This window comes from Catharus ustulatus, chromosome 30, assembly GCF_009819885.2.
Source record: "Catharus ustulatus isolate bCatUst1 chromosome 30, bCatUst1.pri.v2, whole genome shotgun sequence".
NCBI lineage: Eukaryota > Metazoa > Chordata > Aves > Passeriformes > Turdidae > Catharus > Catharus ustulatus.
In genome coordinates, this window is record NC_046250.1 from 2,672,626 (window position 1) to 2,694,219 (window position 21,594).

Sequence of the window (21,594 nt, forward strand, 5' to 3'; positions counted from 1 at the left end):
CCTTCAGGAACGATCCCAAACCTTCAGGAACAATCCCAAACCCTCAGGAATGATCCCAAACCCTCAGGAATGATCCCAAACTTTTTCCCTTGATCCTAATTCCACAAGAATGATCCCAAACCCTCAGGAATGATCCCAAACCCCTTTCCCTGATCCCAGGATCGTCCCCCACCCCCTTTCCCCACCCCAATCCCATTTCCCTCCGGGATCACCCCCGGAATTCCGCTCCCACCTGCTGGGGGGGGAGCCGGCGCCGGCGCTGCCGAGGGAGGGGCTGGAGAGGGACAGGGACGTGGGCACGGAGTCACAGCTGGGATCGGGGATGGAACGGGGCAGGAGATCCGGCCTGGAACCTGGAATCAACAGAAATGGGGTCAGGGAAAAGGGAATGGGAACTGGGAATGGGAATGGGAACTGGGAATGGGAATGGGAACTGGGAATGGGGTCAGGGACAGGGACGTGGGCACGGAGTCACAGCTGGGATCGGGGACGGAACGGGGCAGGAGATCCGGCCTGGAACCTGGAATCAACAGAAATGGGGTCAGGGAAATGGGAATGGGGTCAGCAAACTGGGAATGGGGTCAGCAAACTGGGAATGGGGACTGGGAATGGGGACAGGGACGTGGGCACGGAGTCACAGCTGGGATCGGGGACGGAGCGGGGCAGGAGATCCGGCCTGGAACCTGGAATCAACAAAAATGGGGTCAGAGAAACTGGGAATGGGGACTGGGAATGGGGACTGGGAACTGGGAATGGGGACTGGGAATGGGGACAGGGAACTGGGAATGGGCACTGGGAATGGGGACTGGGAATGGGGACTGGGACAGGGACGTGGGCACGGAGTCACAGCTGGGATCTGGGATGGAGCGGGGCAGGAGATCCGGCCTGGAACCTGGAATCAACAGAAATGGGGTCAGGGAAACTGGGAATGGGGACAGGAACTGGGAATGGGGTCAGGGAACTGGGAATGGGGACTGGGAACTGGGAATGGGAACTGGGAACTGGGACTGGGAACTGGGAATGGGAATGGGGACTGGGAATGGGAATGGGGACTGGGAATGGGAACTGGGAACTGGGACTGGGAACTGGGAATGGGAATGGGGACTGGGAATGGGAATGGGGACTGGGAATGGGAACTGGGAATGGGGACAGGGACAGGGACGTGGGCACGGAGTCACAGCTGGGATCGGGGACGGAGCGGGGCAGGAGATCCGGCCTGGAACCTGGAATCAACAGAAATGGGAATGAAATCTGGGAATGAAATCAGGGAACTGGGAATGGGAACTGGGAATGGGGACTGGGAATGGGGACTGGGAATGGGGACTGGGAACTGGGAATGGGGTCAGCAAACTGGGAATGGGAACTGGGAACTGGGAATGGGGAATGGGAATGGGAATGGGGACTGGGAACTGGGAATGGGGACTGGGAATGGGAACTGGGAATGGGAATGGGAATGGGGACTGGGAATGGGAACTGGGAATGGGGACTGGGAACTGGGAACTGGGAATGGGAATGGGAATGGGAATGGGAACTGGGAATGGGAACTGGGAATGGGGACTGGGAATGGGGACTGGGAATGGGAATGGGGACTGGGAATGGGGACTGGGAATGGGAATGGGAATGGGGACTGGGAATGGGAATGGGAATGGGGACTGGGAATGGGGACTGGGAACTGGGAATGGGAATGGGAATGGGAACTGGGAATGGGAATGGGAATGGGGACTGGGAATGGGGACTGGGAATGGGAACTGGGAATGGGAACTGGGAATGGGAATGGGAATGGGGACTGGGAATGGGAACTGGGAATGGGAATGGGATACTGGGAATGGGGACTGGGAATGGGGACTGGGAACTGGGAATGGGGACTGGGAACTGGGACTGGGAATGGGAACTGGGAATGGGGACTGGGAATGGGGACTGGGAATGGGGACTGGGAATGGGGACTGGGAATGGGGACTGGGAATGGGAACTGGGAATGGGAACTGGGAATGGGGACTGGGAATGGGGACTGGGAATGGGAATGGGAACTGGGAATGGGGACTGGGAATGGGAACTGGGAATGGGAACTGGGAATGGGGACTGGGAATGGGGACTGGGAATGGGAACTGGGAATGGGGACTGGGAATGGGGACTGGGAACTGGGACTGGGAATGGGAACTGGGAATGGGGACTGGGAATGGGGACTGGGAATGGGGACTGGGAATGGGGACTGGGAATGGGGACTGGGAATGGGGACTGGGAATGGGAATGGGGACTGGGAATGGGGACTGGGAACTGGGAATGGGAATGGGGACTGGGAATGGGGACTGGGAATGGGAACTGGGGACTGGGAATGGGAACTGGGAATGGGAACTGGGAATGGGAATGGGAATGGGGACTGGGAATGGGAACTGGGAATGGGAATGGGATACTGGGAATGGGGACTGGGAATGGGGACTGGGAACTGGGAATGGGAACTGGGAATGGGGACTGGGAATGGGAACTGGGAATGGGAACTGGGAATGGGGACTGGGAATGGGGACTGGGAATGGGAACTGGGAATGGGGACTGGGAATGGGGACTGGGAATGGGAATGGGAACTGGGAACTGGGAATGGGGACTGGGAATGGGAATTGGGAATGGGGTCAGCAAACTGGGAATGGGAACTGGGAACTGGGAATGGGAACTGGGAATGGGAACTGGGAATGGGAACTGGGAATGGGAATGGGAACTGGGAATGGGAACTGGGAATGGGAACTGGGAATGGGGACTGGGAACTGGGAATGGGAATGGGAACTGGGAAGTGGGAATGGGGACTGGGAATGGGGACTGGGAATGGGGACAGGGAATGGGAACTGGGGACTGGGAATGGGGACAGGGAAATGGGAACTGGGAATGGGAACTGGGAATGGGGACTGGGAATGGGAACTGGGAACTGGGAATGGGAACTGGGAATGGGAACTGGGAACTGGGAATGGGAACTGGGAATGGGGACTGGGAATGGGGACTGGGAATGGGAATGGGAATGGGGACTGGGAATGGGGACTGGGAATGGGAATGGGAATGGGGACTGGGAATGGGGACTGGGAATGGGAATGGGGTCAGGGAAACGGGACTGGGAATTGGGACTGGGAATGGGAATGGGAATGGGGACTGGGAATGGGGACTGGGAATGGGAATGGGAATGGGGACTGGGAATGGGGACTGGGAATGGGGACTGGGAATGGGGACTGGGAATGGGAATTGGGAATGGGGACTGGGAATGGGGACTGGGAATGGGAATGGGAATGGGGACTGGGAATGGGGACTGGGAACTGGGAATGGGAATGGGGTCAGGGAAACGGGACTGGGAATGGGGACTGGGAATGGGAATGGGAATGGGGACTGGGAATGGGGACTGGGAATGGGAATGGGAATGGGGACTGGGAATGGGGACTGGGAACTGGGAATGGGAACTGGGAATGGGAACTGGGAATGGGAACTGGGAATGGGAACTGGGAATGGGGAATGGGGACTGGGAATGGGAATGGGGACTGGGAATGGGGACTGGGAATGGGGAATGGGGACTGGGAATGGGAACTGGGAATGGGAACTGGGAATGGGAACTGGGAACTGGGAATGGGGACTGGGAATGGGGACTGGGAATGGGGACTGGGAATGGGAACTGGGAACTGGGAATGGGGACTGGGAATGGGGACTGGGAATGGGGACTGGGAATGGGAACTGGGAACTGGGAATGGGGAATGGGAATGGGGACTGGGAATGGGGACTGGGAACTGGGAATGGGGACTGGGAATGGGAATGGGAATGGGGACTGGGAATGGGAATGGGAACTGGGAATGGGAACTGGGAATGGGGACTGGGAATGGGGACTGGGAATGGGAATGGGAATGGGAACTGGGAACTGGGAATGGGGACTGGGAATGGGGACTGGGAATGGGGACTGGGAATGGGAACTGGGAACTGGGAATGGGGACTGGGAATTGGGAATGGGAATGGGGACTGGGAATGGGAATGGGAACTGGGAATGGGAACTGGGAATGGGGACTGGGAATGGGAATGGGGACTGGGAATGGGAACTGGGAATGGGGACTGGGAATGGGAATGGGAATGGGGACTGGGAACTGGGAATGGGAATGGGGTCAGGGAAACGGGACTGGGAATGGGGACTGGGAATGGGAATGGGAATGGGGACTGGGAATGGGGACTGGGAATGGGAATGGGAATGGGGACTGGGAATGGGGACTGGGAACTGGGAATGGGAACTGGGAATGGGAACTGGGAATGGGAACTGGGAATGGGAATGGGAACTGGGAATGGGAACTGGGAATGGGAACTGGGAATGGGGAATGGGGACTGGGAATGGGAATGGGGACTGGGAATGGGGACTGGGAATGGGGAATGGGGACTGGGAATGGGAACTGGGAATGGGAACTGGGAATGGGAACTGGGAACTGGGAATGGGGACTGGGAATGGGGACTGGGAATGGGGACTGGGAATGGGAACTGGGAACTGGGAATGGGGACTGGGAATGGGGACTGGGAATGGGGACTGGGAATGGGAACTGGGAACTGGGAATGGGGAATGGGAATGGGGACTGGGAATGGGGACTGGGAACTGGGAATGGGGACTGGGAATGGGAATGGGAATGGGGACTGGGAATGGGAATGGGAACTGGGAATGGGAACTGGGAATGGGGACTGGGAATGGGAATGGGGACTGGGAATGGGAACTGGGAATGGGGACTGGGAATGGGAATGGGAATGGGGACTGGGAAGAAATGGGACCAGAACCTGGAATGGGATTGGAATTTTTAAGGATAAAAACAGCAATAAAAATGGGGATTCTGTGGAATGAATCCAGGGATAAAACTGGGAATTTTGGCATAGAAATGGGGATTTTTTGGGAAAGAAATGGGATTTTTTGGGGACGAAAATGAGATTTTTGAGTATAAAAACCAGGATTATTTTGGGATAAAAAAGGGGATTTTTTTGGGACCAAAATGAGATTTGTGGGGATAAAAAAGGGGATTTTTTGAGGGGACGAAAATTTAGATTTTTTGGGGAAAAACAGATTTTTTTGGGACGAAAACGAGATTTTTTTGGGATAAAAATCTGATTTTTTGGGATAAAAAAGGGGATTTTTTGGAGACAAAATCCAGGATATTTTTGAGATGAAGATGAGATTTTTGAGGATAAAAGTGGAAATTTTTTGGGATAGAAATGGGATTTTTTTGGGATGAAAACTGGGGTTGTCTTAGGATGAAAATGAGATTTTTTGGGGGATAAAAATGGGGAATTTTTTGGGACCAAAATGAGATTTTTGGGGATAGAAATGGGGATTTTTTTGGCATAGTAATGGGGACTTTTGGGGAAAAAAAAGGGATTTTTTGGAGATAAAAATCAGATTTTTTGCAGATAAAAATGGTGAGATTTTTAGAATAGAAATGGGAATTTTTGGGATGAAAATGATTTTTTTGGGGGGAAAAAAAAGGGATTTTTTGAGAAAGAAATTGGATTTTTTTGGGACGAAAATCAGATTTTTTGGGATAAAAAAGAGATTTTTGGGGATAGAAATGGGGATTTTTTTGGGACGAAAATCAGATTTTTTGGGATAAAAATGAAATTTTTGGGGATAGAAATGGGGATTTTTTTAGGACTGAAATGAGATTTTTGAGGACAAAAATGGGGATTTTTTGGGGAAAAAAAGGGAATTTTTTTGGACGAAAATCAGATTTTTTGAGATAGAAATGGGGATTTTTTAGAGACAAAACCCAGGATTTTTTTGATATTTTTAGGGATATAAATGGGGATTTTTTAGCACTAAAATGTGGTGTTTTTTGGGCCCCACCTTGCTCCAGGTCGCCGTCGGGGCCGGCCGGGGCCGGGGGAGGGTTCGGGGCCGGGATCCCCCCCTGGCTCCTCCTGGGCCCGGCGCCGCCGCCCCGGCTCTTCTTGGACGGGGAAGGTTTCACTGGAAAAGGGAAAAAATCCATCAAAAATCAAATTATCCATGGGGGGTGGGGCAGGGAAAAGGGGAAAATGGGAGGAAAGGTTTTTATAGGAAAAAAAAATTTTTTTTAGGGAAAAAAAGGGTTTTTTTTAGGGAAAAAAGCGAATTTTTTAGGGAAAAAAAGTAAATTTTTTTAGGCAAAAAAGCAATTTTTTAGGGATAAAAATAAAAATTTTAAAGAGAAAAAGGAGTTTTTTAGGAAAAAGTAAATTTTTTAGGAGAAAAACTAAATTTTTTAGGGGAAAACGAAGTTTTTAAAGAGAAAAAGGAGTTTTGCAGGAGAAAATGAGATTTTTTTTTAGGGAGAAAAGCAATTTTTTTAGGGAAAAGAAATGTTTTTAAAGAGAAAAAGGAGTTTTTCTGGAGAAAAAGGAAATTTTTTAGGGAAAAAAGGAAAATTTTTAGGGGAAAAAGTTTAAAGAGAAAAAGGAGTTTTTCAGGAAAAAAAGGAGATTTTTTTAGGGGAAAAATGAATTTTTAAAGAAAAAAGCATTTTTCCTGCTTTTCCAGGGAATTTTTGTGGAGAGAAAATGAAAACTGAGATTAAAAAGCAGAAAAAAGTTAGAAAAGGGTAAAAAAAATTCCCATTTTAAATAATCCCTTTTCCAACTTTTCCAGGGAATTTTTATGGCAGAAAAAGCAGGAAAAAAAGCTGGGAAAAAAAAAGAAAAAATAGGAAAAATGGGGGAAAAAGGGAAAAAAAACCGGGGGGAAAGGGGGAAAAAAGGGAAAAAAAGGCATTTTTAAAAAGCACTTTTCCAATTTTTCCAAAGAATTTTTATGGCAAAAAAAAGCTGAAAAAAATAAAGAAAAATATTCGAAAAAATCGAAAAAAAAATCGAAAAAAATCTGAAAAAATAGGGAAAAAATAGGAAAAAAATAGGAAAAAAATAGGAAAAAACGGGAAAAAAAATTGCAAAAAAATGTGGGATGAAAGGGGAGGATTTGGGGGTCTGGGGGTTGCTCTCACGTGGAATTTTCCGGAACACCGTGTGGCACATGAAGCGCTGGAAACGCTCGGCGTAGAAACTGGGCCGGTGCACGGACACCGTGTCCTGGAACATAAAAAAATGGGAATTAGAGACCAAAAAAATGGGAATTGGACACAAAATTCACAGAAATTTCTGATTTCCCCACAGAAAATCCGGTTTTCCTACAAAAATTCCTGTTTTTCCCACAGAAATTCCTGTTTTTTCCCCACTGAAATTCCAATTTTGCCTCAAAAAAATTGCATTTTCCCCTCATAAATTCCCATTTTACTGTCATAAATTCCCATTTTCCCCTCACAAATCCCCATTTCCCCTCACAAATCCCCATTTTCCCCTCACAAATTCCAATTTTCCCCTCACAAATCCCCATTTTCCCCTCACAAATTCCCATTTTCCCCACATAAATCCCCATTTCCCCACATAAATCCCCATTTTCCCCACATAAATCCCCATTTTCCCCACAAAAATCCCCATTTTCCCCTCACAAATTCCAATTTTCCCCACTAAAATTCCCATTTTCCCTCACAAATTCCCATTTTCCCCTCATAAATCCCCATTTTCCCCTCACAAATCCCCATTTTCCCCACAAAAATCCCCATTTTCCCCTCACAAATTCCAATTTTCCCTACTAAAATTCCCATTTCCCCTCACAAATCCCCATTTCCCCCTCACAAATCCCCATTTTCCCCTCACAAATCCCCATTTTCCCCACAAAAATTCCCATTTTCCCCACATAAATCCCCATTTTCCCCACATAAATCCCCATTTTCCCCTCACAAATCCCCATTTTCCCCTCACAAATCCCCATTTTCGCCTCACAAATCCCCATTTTCCCCTCACAAATCCCCATTTTCCCCACAAAAATTCCCATTTCCCCACACAAATTCCAATTTTCCCCTCATAAATCCCCATTTATCCCTCATAAATCCCCATTTTTCCCTCACAAATCCCCATTTTCCCCTCACAAATCCCCATTTTCCCTCATAAATCCCCATTTTCCCCTCACAAACCCCCATTTTCCCTCACAAATCCCCATTTTCCCCTCACAAATTCCCATTTTCCCCTCATGAATCCCCATTTTTCCACCATAAATCCCCATTTACCCCACATAAATCCCCATTTCTCCTCACAAATTCCGATTTTCCCCTCAGAAATCCCCATTTTCCCTCACAAATTGCAATTTTCCCCTCACAAATTCCAATTTTCCCCTCACAAATCCCCATTTTCCCCACATAAATCCCCGTATTTCCCTCACAAATTCCAATTTTCCCCACATAAATCCCCATTTCCCTCACAAATCCCCATTTTCCCCACAAAATTCCCCATTTTCCCTCACAAATTCCCATTTCCCCTCACAAATTCCCATTTTCCCCTCACAAATCCCCATTTTCCCCTCACAAATCCCCATTTTCCCCTCACAAATCCCCATTTTCCCCTCACAAATCCCAATTTTCCCCTCATAAATCTCCATTTTCCCCACAAAATTCCCCATTTCCCCACATAAATCCCCATTTTTCCCTCACAAATCCCCATTTTCCCCTCACAAATCCCCATTTTCCCCACAAAAATTCCCATTTTCCCCACAAAAATCCCCATTTCCTCACCCCATCGTGCACCAGGGCCTTCCAGGAGTGCTCGAGTTTCTTCACGAACCTGCAGGGGGAAAAATGGAGCCAAATTCCCACAATTCCCCAGGGAATTCCCAAAGTTTTTGGGAAAATCCGGATCCGGATCGGACCCGAAGGTTGGAATAGTGAAGGGATAATTAATTGGGGATTAATTAGGGGTTAATTAATTGCTGACCTGTAGGACTGCAGCACGTCGATGATGCCGATGTAGAGCAGCAGGCGCTCGCCGCGGGAATTCCGGGCGGGAATTCCGCCCATCCTGGGGAAAGGGAACAGGGGTTTGGTGTTGGGATTGGGATTGGGATCAGGATTGGGGTCAGGATTGGGATTTGGGAATGGGATCGGGATTGGGGAATGGGATTGGGATCAAGGAATGGCATCAGGGATTTGGGATCAGGATTGGGATTGGGGTCAGGGAATGGGATTGGGATCAGGGATTTGGGATTGGGATTTGGGAACGGGATTGGGGAATGGGATTGGGATCAGGGAATGGGATTGGGAAATGGGATTTGGGATCAGGTTTGGGATTGGGATCGGGATTGGGATCAGGATTGGGATTGGGATTTGGGATTGGGATCAGGATTGGGATTGGGATCAGGATTGGGATTGGGATCAGGGATTTGGGATTGGGATCAGGAATGGGGTCAGGGAATGGGATTGGGATTTGGGATCAGAAATGGGATTGGGAAAGGTTTGGGATTGGGGTCAGGGATTTGGGATTGGGATAGAGATTGGGGTCAGGGAATGGGATTGGGATGGAAAAGCCCCAAAGATCCAAAAAAACCCCATGGGCAGGAATGCCTCCCAATTTCCCAGAAATCCCATTGACTCCCAGTCCATCCCAGTCCCTCCCAGTCCATCCCAGTGACTCCCAGTCCATCCCAGTGACTCCCAGTCCATCCCAGTCCATCTCTCACTGGTCCTCAGTCTCGAATGTTCCTCCTCTGGGTGCCTCCCCCTGGATGGACTCCACGGCCGTGCTGTAGAGCGCTCTTCCATTGAACGCCCCATCCCAATCCCAGTGACTCCCAGTGACTCCCAGTCCATCCCAGTGACTCCCAGTCCATCCCAGTCCATCTCTCACTGGTCCTCAGTTACAAAGGTGCCTCTCCCTGGATGGACTCCATGGCCGTGGAGTAGAGCGCTCTCCCATTGTACGCTCTATCCCAATCCCAGTGACTCCCAGTGACTCCCAGTGACTCCCAGTGACTCCCAGTCCATCCCAGTCCATCTCTCACTGGTCCTCAGTCTCGAATGTTCCCCCTCTGGGTGCCTCTCCCTGGATGGACTCCATGGCCATGCTGTAGAGCGCTCTCCCATTGTACGCCCCATCCCAATCCCAGTAACACCCAGTGACTCCCAGTGATTCCCAGTGACTCCCAGTCCATCCCAGTCCATCCCAGTCCGTCTCTCACTGGTCCTCAGTCTCGAAGGTGCCTCCCCTGGGTGCCTCCCCCTGGATGGACTCCATGGCCGTGGTAGAGCGCTCTCCCATTGAATGCCCCATCCCAATCCCAGTCACTCCCAGTCCATCCCAGTCCATCCCAGTGACTCCCAGTCCATCCCAGTCCATCTCTCACTGGTCCTCAGTCTCGAAGGTGCCTCCTCTGGGTGCCTCCCCCTGGATGGACTCCATGGCCGTGCTGTAGAGCGCTCTCCCATTGAACCCAATCCCAATCCCAGTCCATCCCAGTGACTCCCAGTCCATCCCAGTGACTCCCAGTCCATCCCAGTGACTCCCAGTCACTCCCAGTCCATCCCAGTCCATCCCAGTCCGTCTCTCACTGGTCCTCAGTCTCGAAGGTGCCTCCCCCTGGATGGACGCCATGGTAGAGCGCTCTCCCATTGAACATCCCATCCCAATCCCAGTGACTCCCAGTCCCTTCCCAGTCCATCCCAGTCCATCCCAGTGACTCCCAGTCCATCCCAGTCCGTCTCTCACTGGTCCTCAGTCTCAAAGGTGCCTCCCCCTGGATGGACTCCATGGCCGTGCTGTAGAGCGCTTTCCCATTGAACATCCCATCCCAATCCCAGTCCATCCCAGTCCATCCCAGTCCATCCCAGTGACTCCCAGTCCCTCCCAGTCCATCCCAGTGACTCCCAGTCCATCCCAGTCCATCTCTCACTGGTCCTCAGTCTCGAAGGTGCCTCTCCCTGGATGGACTCCATGGCCGTGCTGTAGAGCGCTCTCCCATTGGACGCTCTATCCCAATCCCAGTGACTCCCAGTGACTCCCAGTCCATCCCAGTCCATCCCAGTGACTCCCAGTCCCTCCCAGTCCATCCCAGTCCATCCCAGTCCCTCTCTCACTGATCCTCAGTCTCAAATGTTCCCCCTCTGGGCACCTCTCCCTGGATGGACTCCATGGCCGTGGAGTAGAGCGCTCTTCCATTGAACGCCCCATCCCAATCCCAGTGACTCCCAGTGACTCCCAGTCCATCCCAGTCCATCCCAGTCCCTCCCAGTCCATCCCAGTGACTCCCAGTCCATCTCTCACTGGTCCTCAGTCTCGAATGTTCCCCCTCTGGGTGCCTCTCCCTGGATGGACTCCATGGCCGTGCTGTAGAGCGCTCTCTGCGCCGCGGGCCGCCCGGGGCCGTCCCCGCCGGCCGTGCCGGCCGCGCGCTCGCGCTGCGCCAGGTCCAGGTTGTGGATGGCCACCAGCAGGCTGTAGTCCATGATTTTGAAACTCTGCAGCACCTGGGATGGGGAATTTGGGGAATAAAATATGGGAGTTGGGGAAAAAGGTACGGTGACAACAGGTTTGGGAGAGAAAATAGGAGGAATGGTGAATATACGCGGTTTTTCCACTAAAAAACAGGAAAAAAATGAAGAATATCCGCGGTTTTTCCACAAAAAAATCAGGAAAAAAAGCAGGATGCCCCAAAATTCCCCACCAAAAAAAAAAACAAATTAAAAAACCTCAATTTTTCCACAAAAAAAATCAGGAAAAAAAGCAGAATACTCCTGACTTTTCCACAAAAAAATTGCAGAATACCCCTGAATTCCCCACCTAAAGAAACCAGGAAAAAAAGACAAAACACTCCCAATTTTTCCACAAAAAATCAGGAAAAAATACAGAATACCCTGATTTTTTCCACAAAAAACCAAGAAAAAAGACAGAACGCCCCTAAATTCCCCACAAAAAAAACATTAAAAAACTTTAAATTTTTCCACAAAAAAGTTAGGAAAAAATGCAGAATACCCCCAATTTTCCCACCAAAACATTACAAAAAAATGCAGAATACCCCCAATTTTTCCACAAAAAAATCAGGAAAAAATACAAAACACCCCCCAGTTTTTCCACAAAAAAATCCAGGAAAAAATGCAGAATACCCTGATTTTTTTCACAAAAAAATCAGGAAAAAAAACCAGAATACCCCAAATTTTTCCACAAAAAAAATCAGGAAAAAAATGCTGAATACTCCCAATTTTTCCACAAAAAAAAACATTAAAAAAAGACACAACACCCCCAATTTTTCCACCAAAAAAACCATTAAAAAAACCCCAAAACACCCCCAATTTTCCCACAAAAAAAAAAACAAGAAAAAGGCGGAACACCCCCAATTTTTCCACCAAAAAAATCAGGAAAAAATACAGAATACTCCCAATTTTTCCACAAAAAACCAAGAAAAAGACAGAACACCCCCAAATTTTCAAAAAAAAATCAGGAAAAAATGCAGAAAACCCCCAAATTCCCCACCAACAAAAAACCATTTAAGAAAGACAAAACACCCCCAAATTTCCCACAAAAAACCCCAAGAAAATGGCGGAACACCCCCAATTTTTCCACCAAAAAATCAGGAAAAAATGCAGAATACCCCTAAATTCCCCACAAAAAAAAAATTAAAAAACTTGAACTTTTTCCACAGAAAATTAGGAAAAAATACAGAATAACCTGACTTTTTTCACAAAAAAAAGCAGGAAAAAAATACAGAATATCCCAAATTTTTTTCACAAAAAATCAGGAAAAAATGCAGAATACCTCCAAAATTCCCCACCAAAAAAAAAAAAAATTGAAAAACCTCAATTTTTCCACAAAAAAAATCAGGACAAAATGCAGAATACCCCTAAATTTCCCACAAAAAAAACCCATTAAAAAAACCCTCAATTTTTTCACAAAAAATCAGGAAAAAATGCAGAATACCCCAATTTTTTCCACCAAAAATCAGAAAAAAGTCAGAATACTCCCAATTTTCCCACAAAAAAAAAACATTAAAAAACCCAAAACACCCCCAATTTTCCCACAAGAAAAACCAAGAAAAAACCAAAACACCCCCAATTTTTCCACAAAAAATCACGAAAAAATGCAGAATACCCCCATATTTTTCCACCAAAAATTAGGAAAAAAAGCAGAATACCCCAAATTTTTCCACCAAAAATTAGGAAAAAAAGCAGAATACCCCAATTTTTCCACAAAAAATCAGGAAAAAAAGCAAAACACCCCCAAATTTCCCCCAAAAAAACCCCCAAACCCACCAAGCAATCCCTCTGCAGCGTCTTGCACAGGGCGTTGTACATATCCGAGTCCAGGAAGAGCCCGTCGGGGAGGTCCTGCATGAAATCCAGGTCCTTGAAGGTGGGGAAAACCTTGTCCCTCTCCTTTTGGGACGCGCGGCGTTTGTAGGTGGAGCCCTTGAGGTCGTACTTGAGGTGCATGCGCACGGAGCGCGGCAGCAGGTTGTTCATCACCACGATCCTGATGTTCTTCCCTCCGGCCTGCACGCAGTACAGCCCGTAAAATTTGGGCAGCAGGGTCCTGGGGTTCTGGTTCAGGTTCTGGAGAGGGGGGAAAATGAAAATTTTGGAGGGAAATGTGAAAATTTTGGAGGTTTTTTGGGGAAAATGTGAAAATTTTGGAGGTTTTTTTGGGAAAAAGGTGAAAATTTTGGAGGTTTTTGGGGGAAATGTGAAAATTTTGGAGGTTTTTTGGGGGAAAATGTGAAAATTTTGGAGGTTTTTTTGGGAAAAAGGTGAAAATTTTGGAGGTTTTTTGGGAAAATGGTGAAAATTGTGGAGGGTTTTGAGGGGTTGGAAGGTGTTGGGATTGTTACTAAATGTGGGAAGAGGTTGGAAATCTTGCTGGGTTTTGGGTTTTTCCATGGATTGTTGGGGTTTTCCATGAATTTTCAAGGTTCTCCATGGATTTTTGGGGCTCTCCATGGATTTTTGAGGGTTTTCCATGGATTGTTGGGTTTTCCCACGGATTTTTGTGGTTTTCCATGGATTTTTGGGGTTTTCCATGGATTGTTGGGAGTTTTCCATGGATTGTTGGGGTTTTTCCATGGATTGTTGGGAGTTTTCCATGGATTTTTGGGAGTTTTCCATGGATTGTTTGGTTTTCCCATGGATTGTTGAGGTTTTGGAGGCTGGAGGGTGCTGGAATTGTTGCTAAAAGGTTGGAAGAGGATGGAAATCCCTCTGGTTTTGGGTTTTTCCCATGGATTTTGGAGTTTTCCATGAATTTTTGGGGTTTTTCCATGGATTGTTGGGATTTCCACGGATTTTGGGGGTTTTCTGTGGATTGTTGGGGTTTTCCCATGGATTTTTGGGAGTTTTCCATGAATTGTTGGGTTTTTCCCACGGATGGTTGGGTTCTTCCATGGATTGTTGGGAGTTTTCCATGGATTGTTGGGTTTTTCCATGGATTGTTGGGTTTTTCCCATGGATTGTTGGGTTTTTTCCATGGATTGTTGAGGTTCCCCATGCATTTTTGGGGTTTTCCATGGATTTTTGGGGTTCTCCATGGATTGTTGAGGGTTTTTCCACGGATTGTTGGGATTTTCCATGGATGGTTGGGTTTTCCCATGGATTGTTGGGTTTTTCCCATGGATTGTTTGGTTTTTCCATGGATTGTTTTGTTTTTCCATGGATTGTTGGGGTTTCCCCATGGATTGTCGGGTTTTTCCATGGATTGTTGGGTTCTTCCATGGATTGTTGGGTTCTTCCATGGATTGTTGGGATTTTCCATGGATTATTGGGTTTTTCCATGGATTGTTGGGTTTTCCCATGGATTGTTGGGTTCTTCCATGGATTGTTGGGATTTTCCATGGATTGTTGGGTTTTTCCCATGGATTGTTTGATTTTTCCATGGATTGTTGGGTTTTTCCATGGATTGTTGGTGTTTTACCATGAATTGTTGGGGTTTTTCCATGGATTGTTGGGAGTTTTCCATGGATTGTTGGGTTCTTCCATGGAATGTTGGGTTCTTCCATGGATTGTTGGGTTCTTCCATGGATTGTTGGGATTTTCCATGGATTATTGGGTTTTTCCATGGATTGTTGGGTTTTCCCATGGATTGTTGGGTTTTTCCATGGATTTTTGGGGTTCTCCATGGATTGTTGGGAGTTTTCCATGGATTGTTGGGAGTTTTCCATGGATTGTTGGGTTTTTCCATGGATTGTTGGGAGTTTTCCATGGATTGTTGGGAGTTTTCCATGGATTTTTGGGATTTCCCATGGATGGTTGAGAGTTTTCCCATGGATTGTTGGGTTTTTCCCATGGATTGTTGGGTTTTTCCCATGGATTGTTGAGGTTCCCCACGGATTTTTTGGGTTTTCCATGGATTGTTGGTGTTTTTCCCAAGGATTGTTGTGGTTCTCCATGGATTGCTGGGGTTTTCCCAAGGAATGTTGGGGTTTTCCATGGATTTTGGGTTTTTTCCATGGATTTTGGGGCTTTCCCATGGATTTTTGGGGTTTCTTAATGGATATCTGGGGTTTCTCAATGGATATCTGGGGTATTTCCCATGGATTTTTGGTGTTTCACATGGATTTGGGGCATTTTTCCATGGATTTCGAGGGTTTACTCAATGGATTTCTGGGTTTTGTCCATGGATTTTTGGTGTTTCCCATGCATTTTGGGTTTTCTCAATGGATTTTGAGTTTTTCATGGATTTTGGGGGATTTTCCATGGAGTACTGGCGGTTTTCCATGGATTTTTGGGTTTTCTCAATGGATTTCTGGGCGTTTTTCCATGAATTTTCGTTTTTTTCCCATGGATTTCAGGACTTTCCCATGGACTTTGAGGGTTTTCCATGGATTTTTGGGATCTTCTGTAGATTTTGGTATTTTTTCCCCACAGATTTCCATCACTTCAACACTGCCAACACCTCAAACCCAACACTCAGCGCACATCCCCAGATCCAAACCGGAATTTTAACGACCCGACCGAGCCGTTTGCATCGCTTCCCAGGGCTGGGAATTGCAGCAATTGCAGGAATTGCAGGAATTGCAGGAATTGCAGGCTCACCATGTAGTATCCAGGCAGGAGTTTCTGCAGGAACTCGGCCTCCTTGTGCTGCACGGTTTTGATGATGAACTCGTCGTCGCTGGAGACGTAGAAGAGCGAGCCGCTGGCGCCCGAGTTGGAGAGCTCGATCAGGGGCTCGCTGCACAGGGAATACTGAGGGGAAAAGGGGGAAAAGCTGGAATTTCATCTGGATGGGGGGTTGGGGGAGTGGGAAAAGGGAAAATGGGAAAGGAGAAGGGAGAAGGGAAGGGATAGGAAAAAGGGGGAAGGAAAAGGAGAAAGGAAAATTAGAAGGGAAAAGAGAAGGGAAAAGAGAAGGGAAAAGAGAAGGGAAAAGAGAAGGGAAAAGAGAAGGGAAAAGAGAAGGGAAAAGGAGAAGGGAAAAGAGAAGGGAAAAGAAGGGAAAAGGGGGAAGGAAAATTGGGAAGGAAAAGAGAAGGGAAAAGGAGAAGGGAAAAGGGGAAGGGAAAAGGGGAAGGGAAAAGGGGAAGGGAAAAGGGGAAGGGAAAAGGGGAAGGGAAAAGGGGAAGGGAAAAGGGGAAGGGAAAAGGAGAAGGGAAAAGGAGAAGGGAAAAGGAGAAAAATTTAAAAAAATGAAAGGAAAAGGGAAGAGGAAAAGGGGAAGGGAAAAGGGGAAGGGAAAAGGGGGAAGGAAAAAGGGGGAAGGAAAAAGGGAAAGGAAAAAGGGAAAGGAAAAAGGGAAAGGAAAAAAGGAAAGGAAAAAGGGAAAGGAAAAAGGGAAAGGAAAAAGGGAAAGGAAAAAGGGAAAGGAAAAAGGGAAAGGAAAAAGGGAAAGGAAAAAGGGAAAGGAAAAAGGGAAAGGAAAAAGGGAAAGGGAAAGCAGGAAGAGAAAAAGGAAAAGAAAAAGGGAAAGGAAAAGGGAAAGGAGGAAAATGGGAAAAGGGAAACAGGAAAAGGGAAACAAGGGAAGATGGAAAAGGGAAAGGAACAGGGGTAAAAAGGAAAAGGGAGAAAAAGGAAAAAGGAACAGAGGAAAAATGGGGAAAAGGGAAAAACGGAAAAGAAAAGGAAAACAGGAAAAGGGAAACGAGGGAAGCCGGAAAAGAGAAAGCAAAAGCAAAAAGGGAAAAAGGGAAAAAGGAAAAAAGGGAAAAAGGGAAAAAGGAAAAAAGGAAAAAAGGAAAAAAGGAAAAAAAGGAAAAAAGGAAAAAAGGAAAAAAGGAAAAAAAGGAAAAAAGGAAAAAAGGAAAAAAAGGAAAAAAGGAAAAAAGGAAAAAAGGAAAAAAGGAAAAAAGGAAAAAAGGAAAAAAGGAAAAAAGGAAAAAAGGGAAAAAAAGGAAAAAAGGAAAAAAGGGAAGGCAGGCAGGCCGCCCCCAGACTCACCAGGTAATCGTCGGGGCGGATCCCGAAGAGCTCGCGGAAGTAGCGGAAGGCCACGGGCGCGTACGTCTTGAAGCGGAAATCGTTGTAGTGGTGGGCGGGGGTGAGGTTGCTGCCCTCGCTGTGGGGACACCAGGATTGGGATTGGGATTGGGATTGGGATAATCCACAGGGAATCTGGGCTGGGACACACCCAGGGAGAGGAGGGAGTGGGGGAAAAGGGGGAAAAAGGGGAGGAAAAAGAGAGGGGAAAATGAGGGGGAAAAATGAAGGGAAAAATGGAGGAAAATTGAAGGAAAATTGAAGGAAAATTGAAGGGAAATTGAAGGGAAATTGAAGGAAAATTGAAGGAAAATTGAAGGAAAATTGAAGGGAAATTGAAGGGAAAATGAAGGGAAAATGAAGGGAAAAATGAAGGAAAAAATGAAGGAAAAAAGGAAGGAAAAAAGGAAGGAAAAAAGGAAGGAAAAAAGGAAGGAAAAAAGGAAGGAAAAAAGGAAGGAAAAAAGGAAGGAAAAAAGGAAGGAAAAAAGGAAGGAAAAAAGGAAGGAAAAAAGGAAGGAAAAAAGGAAGGGAAAAAAGGAGGAAAAAATGGGGAAAAATGAGGAAAAAACGAGGAAAAAATGAGGAAAAAATGAGGAAAAAATGAGGAAAAAATGGGGAAAAAATGAGGAGAAAATGAGGAGAAAATGAGGAAAAAGAAGAAAGAAATAAAGGAAAAAAGAGAGGAAAAAGAGACAAAAAAGAAAGGGAAAAAAAAGAGGAAAAAAAAAGAAAAAACAGGTAGAAACAGATTTTAAAAAAGGAAAATAGGGGAAAAAGGAAAAAGAGAGGGAAAAAGAGGGAAAAAGAGAGGGAAAAAGAGAGGGAAAAAGAGAGGGAAAAAGAGAGGGAAAAAGAAAGGGAAAAAGAGAGGGAAAAAGAGAGGGAAAAAGGAGGGAAAAAATGAGGGAAAAAATGAAGGAAAAAATGAGGAGAAAGAAGAAACAAAGAAAGGAAAAAAGAGGGGGAAAAGAGAGAAAAAAGAAAGGGAAAAAAAGAGAAAAAAGAAGGAAAAGATGGGTAAAAATAGACAAATGAAGGAAAATAGGGGAAAGAGGAAAGAGAGGAAAGAGAGAGAAAGAGAGGGGACAAGAGGGGAAAAAGAGAGGGAAAAAGAGAGGGAAAAGAGAGGCAAAAAGAGAGGCAAAAAGAGAGGCAAAAAGAGAGGCAAAAAGAGAGGCAAAAAGAGAGGCAAAAAGAGAGGCAAAAAGAGAGGCAAAAAGAGAAAAAAAGAGAAAAAAAAGAGAAAAAAAAGAGAAAAAATAGAGAAAAACTAGAGAAAAAAAAGAGAAAAAAATGAGAAAAAAAAGAGGAAAAAAAAGAGGAAAAAAAAGAGAAAAAAAAGAGAAAAAAAAGAGAGGAGACAAAAGGAGGAGAAATCAGAAATAAGGCAACAAAAAGGAGTAAAAAAATGAAATAAAACCAAAAAAAATGCACAAAAATTAAGGGAAAAAAGGAGGAGGAAAGTGAAAAAATGGGAAAAGTGGGGAAAAAAGGAAAAAAGGGGGAAAAAAGGAAAAATGGGGAAAAAAGGGAATGGGAACCTGGGGAAGAAGATGCTCTCCACGACGTAGAAGTCCTGCATGAGCACGTCGCGCTCGGGCTTGGTGCTGAGGCTGCCCACGGTGTGAGTGATGCCCAGCTGGATGGCTCCCTTCAGAGCTGAGGAGGTGGTCTGGGAGGACACAAAAATTGGAATTTGGGCTGGGAAAAATGGGAAATTTGGGATGGGAGAGGGTGTGATGCTCTGTTGGACGCTCAGCGCAAAAATTCTCATTTTTTTGCATTTTTTTTGGAATTTCCTCCCACTCTCCCAGTGATGCTGGATGGAATTTGTTGGGAAAATGAAGAGGAAAAGTGAGAATTTACCTTTTTATAGGTGGTTTCCCCCGTGGAATCCACTCCTCTGTGCCCTTTCCGGATGGTTTGGGATCCTCCCGGCATCTTGAAATGGGAATTGAGGAAAAAAATGGGGAAATTTTATTTTTTTCAGGTTTTTTTCCCCACCCAAAAACACCTGGAAAAAGAGTAGGAAAAGTTGGGATTTGGGGTTTTTTCCAGCTTGGAACTCACCTCGGGAGTCAGGGATTTTTTGAAGGTGTTGGATCCTGCCAAGAGAAAAGAAAATTCACTTTTAGAGAAAATCAATCCCAGAAAAACCTGGGAGAAATCCCATAAAACATAAAAATTGAATTTATCCCAACTCTCCATGCTCATCTCCTTGGTTTTCTGGCTCCAAAATTCAAAAAAAAAATCAGAAAATCAAGGATAAGACCTTAAACCCTTCCAAGCAAAAGTGAGGATTGAGGAGCTCCTTCCCAAATGGAATTTTTATGGATCTGCACCCACAATTTAAGGTGGAAAAAGCGATTTAGAGCTGGATTCCCCACAAAATTCTGCCAGGTTCATAAAAAATCAGGAAAAAGGAAAAATTCCCGGTTTGAACAGTAAAATATTCCCTAAAAATCCCCTCCAAGCAGGCAAATTCCTGATTTTCTGAGGGCTGCCTGTGCTTCCAGCCCTTTCCCTGGCTCACATTCCCGCTTATCCAAACAAATTCCACTTTTTTGTCGCCGTTCCCGCAGCGTTCCCGAGCTCTTTTTGGGGTTTTTTCTGAGATTTTGGGATTTTTTCTGGGATTTTAGGATTTTTTTCTGGGATTTTGGGAGTTGTTCCCACCCCCCCGTGAGTCACCGGACAGGAACTGGGATCGGATTTCCCTGGCACCACCAAACTTCTCTTTCTCCGCCCTGTTCCCTTTTTTTTTTTTTTAATTTTTTTTTTATTTTTAATTTTTTTTTAATTTTTTTGTTTGGGGAGGGGGGGAATTTTGAGCCAAAGGGAAATTTGGAATTTGGTTTTTCCATGGAATTTTAGATGACCCCATGGAGATCCGGATCCCACAAAATTCCCTCAGGAAAATCCAAATCCCCCAAAATTCCTTCAGGAAGATCCAAATCTCCCTCAAAATTCCCTCAAGAAGATCGAAATACCCCAAAATTCCCTCAAGACCCCCCAAAAATCCCCCTCAGCCCCAGAGTTCTACACCCCAAAAGAAGCCCCCAAAAATCCTCTCAGTCTCATTGCCCTAAACCCATCAAAAATCCCAAAAAATCTTCTCAATCTCATTGCCCTAAACCCATCAAAAACCCAAAAAAATCCCCTCAATCTCAGCCCTAAACCCACCAAAAATCCCCACAAAAAACTTTCACCCCTGAGAATTCTGAGTCTCCTCATAATCCCCAAAATCTCATCATAAACCCCCCAAAATCCCCTCATAACTCTGCTAAAAACCTCTCAGAATGCCACAAAATCCCCCTCATAACTCCCCCAAAAATCCCCTCATAGCCCCCCAAAATTTCCCTCATAACTCCTCAAAAAACCCCTCATAATTCCCAAAAAACCTGTTAATAATCCCCCTCATAACTCCCTAAAATCTCCTCATAAACCCCCAAAATCCCCCCATTCCCCTCACACCCCCAGACCCCCATAAACCCCCAAATCCCCCTCACGACTCTCCCAAAAAACCTCTCGTAATTCTCGCAATAAACACCTCACAGCCCCCTAAATCCCCCTCATAACTCTGAAAAAAAACCCTTATAACCCTCAAAATCCCCTCATAACCCCCAAAATCCTCTCACTCCCCTCAGCCCCCTCACAACCCCCTCACTCCCCTCAGCCCCCTCACAACCCCCTCACTTCCCTCACACCCCCCCACCCCCTTCCCTCACCCCCCCACGCCCCATCCACCCCTCGTTCCCCCACCCCGGACCCCCTCCGAGCCCTGCCCGAGCCCCCCGGGCTCCTCCCCGGCCCCGTTCCCGGCCGGTACCGCCGAGGCCGCCGCTGCTGCCGCTGCTGCCGCCGGACTCGGGCCCCGCCGCCGCCGCCGCCATCTTGGAGCGCGCGCTGCGCCCCCCACCCCCTCAGCCCGCCCCCGCGTGCCACGCCCGGAAGCCCCCCACGCCCACATAAACCACGCCCATTTCTGGGCAAACCACGCCCTTTTTGCATAATGCAGCGCCTTATATGGATAAAGACACGCCCACTCGCTGTTTAGCACCGCCCCTTTTCTATATGGCACCGCCCACGCGTGGCGAAACCACGCCCCTTCCCACCCACTCAGCCCTCTCCGCGCTAAGCCACGCCCATTCATTTCTTAATCCCACCAATCACGCGTGGTCGCGCCCCATTTTATGCTAAGCCCCGCCCCCTCAGCGCTCGGCCCCGCCCCTCGCGGTGCGCCCCACGCGGCCGCGGGCGATGGGGGGAGCGGGGGCCACGCGGGCGGGCCCGCACGGCGCATGCGCGGCTCGCGCGGCGGCACCCCCCCCCCCCCCATTTGGATTCG

General features: G+C 47.1%; 1 protein-coding gene across 1 annotated transcript; it reads right to left on the reverse strand.

The window, feature by feature from the left end:
* Positions 1 to 471: 471 nt before the first annotated feature.
* PIP5K1A (phosphatidylinositol-4-phosphate 5-kinase type 1 alpha) lies at positions 472 to 21,157 on the reverse strand. Its single transcript, XM_033082605.1, has 14 exons — positions 21,076 to 21,157; positions 19,317 to 19,351; positions 19,113 to 19,187; positions 18,788 to 18,918; positions 17,205 to 17,322; positions 15,861 to 16,013; positions 13,089 to 13,388; positions 11,107 to 11,309; positions 8,785 to 8,868; positions 8,586 to 8,634; positions 6,963 to 7,047; positions 5,831 to 5,953; positions 1,118 to 1,223; positions 472 to 520 (listed from the first exon to the last, which is right to left on the reverse strand). The coding sequence occupies exons 1-14, from the start codon at positions 21,137 to 21,139 to the stop codon at positions 472 to 474; spliced, it is 1,575 nt and encodes a 524-aa protein (XP_032938496.1). The 5' UTR covers positions 21,140 to 21,157.
* Positions 21,158 to 21,594: the final 437 nt, after the last annotated feature.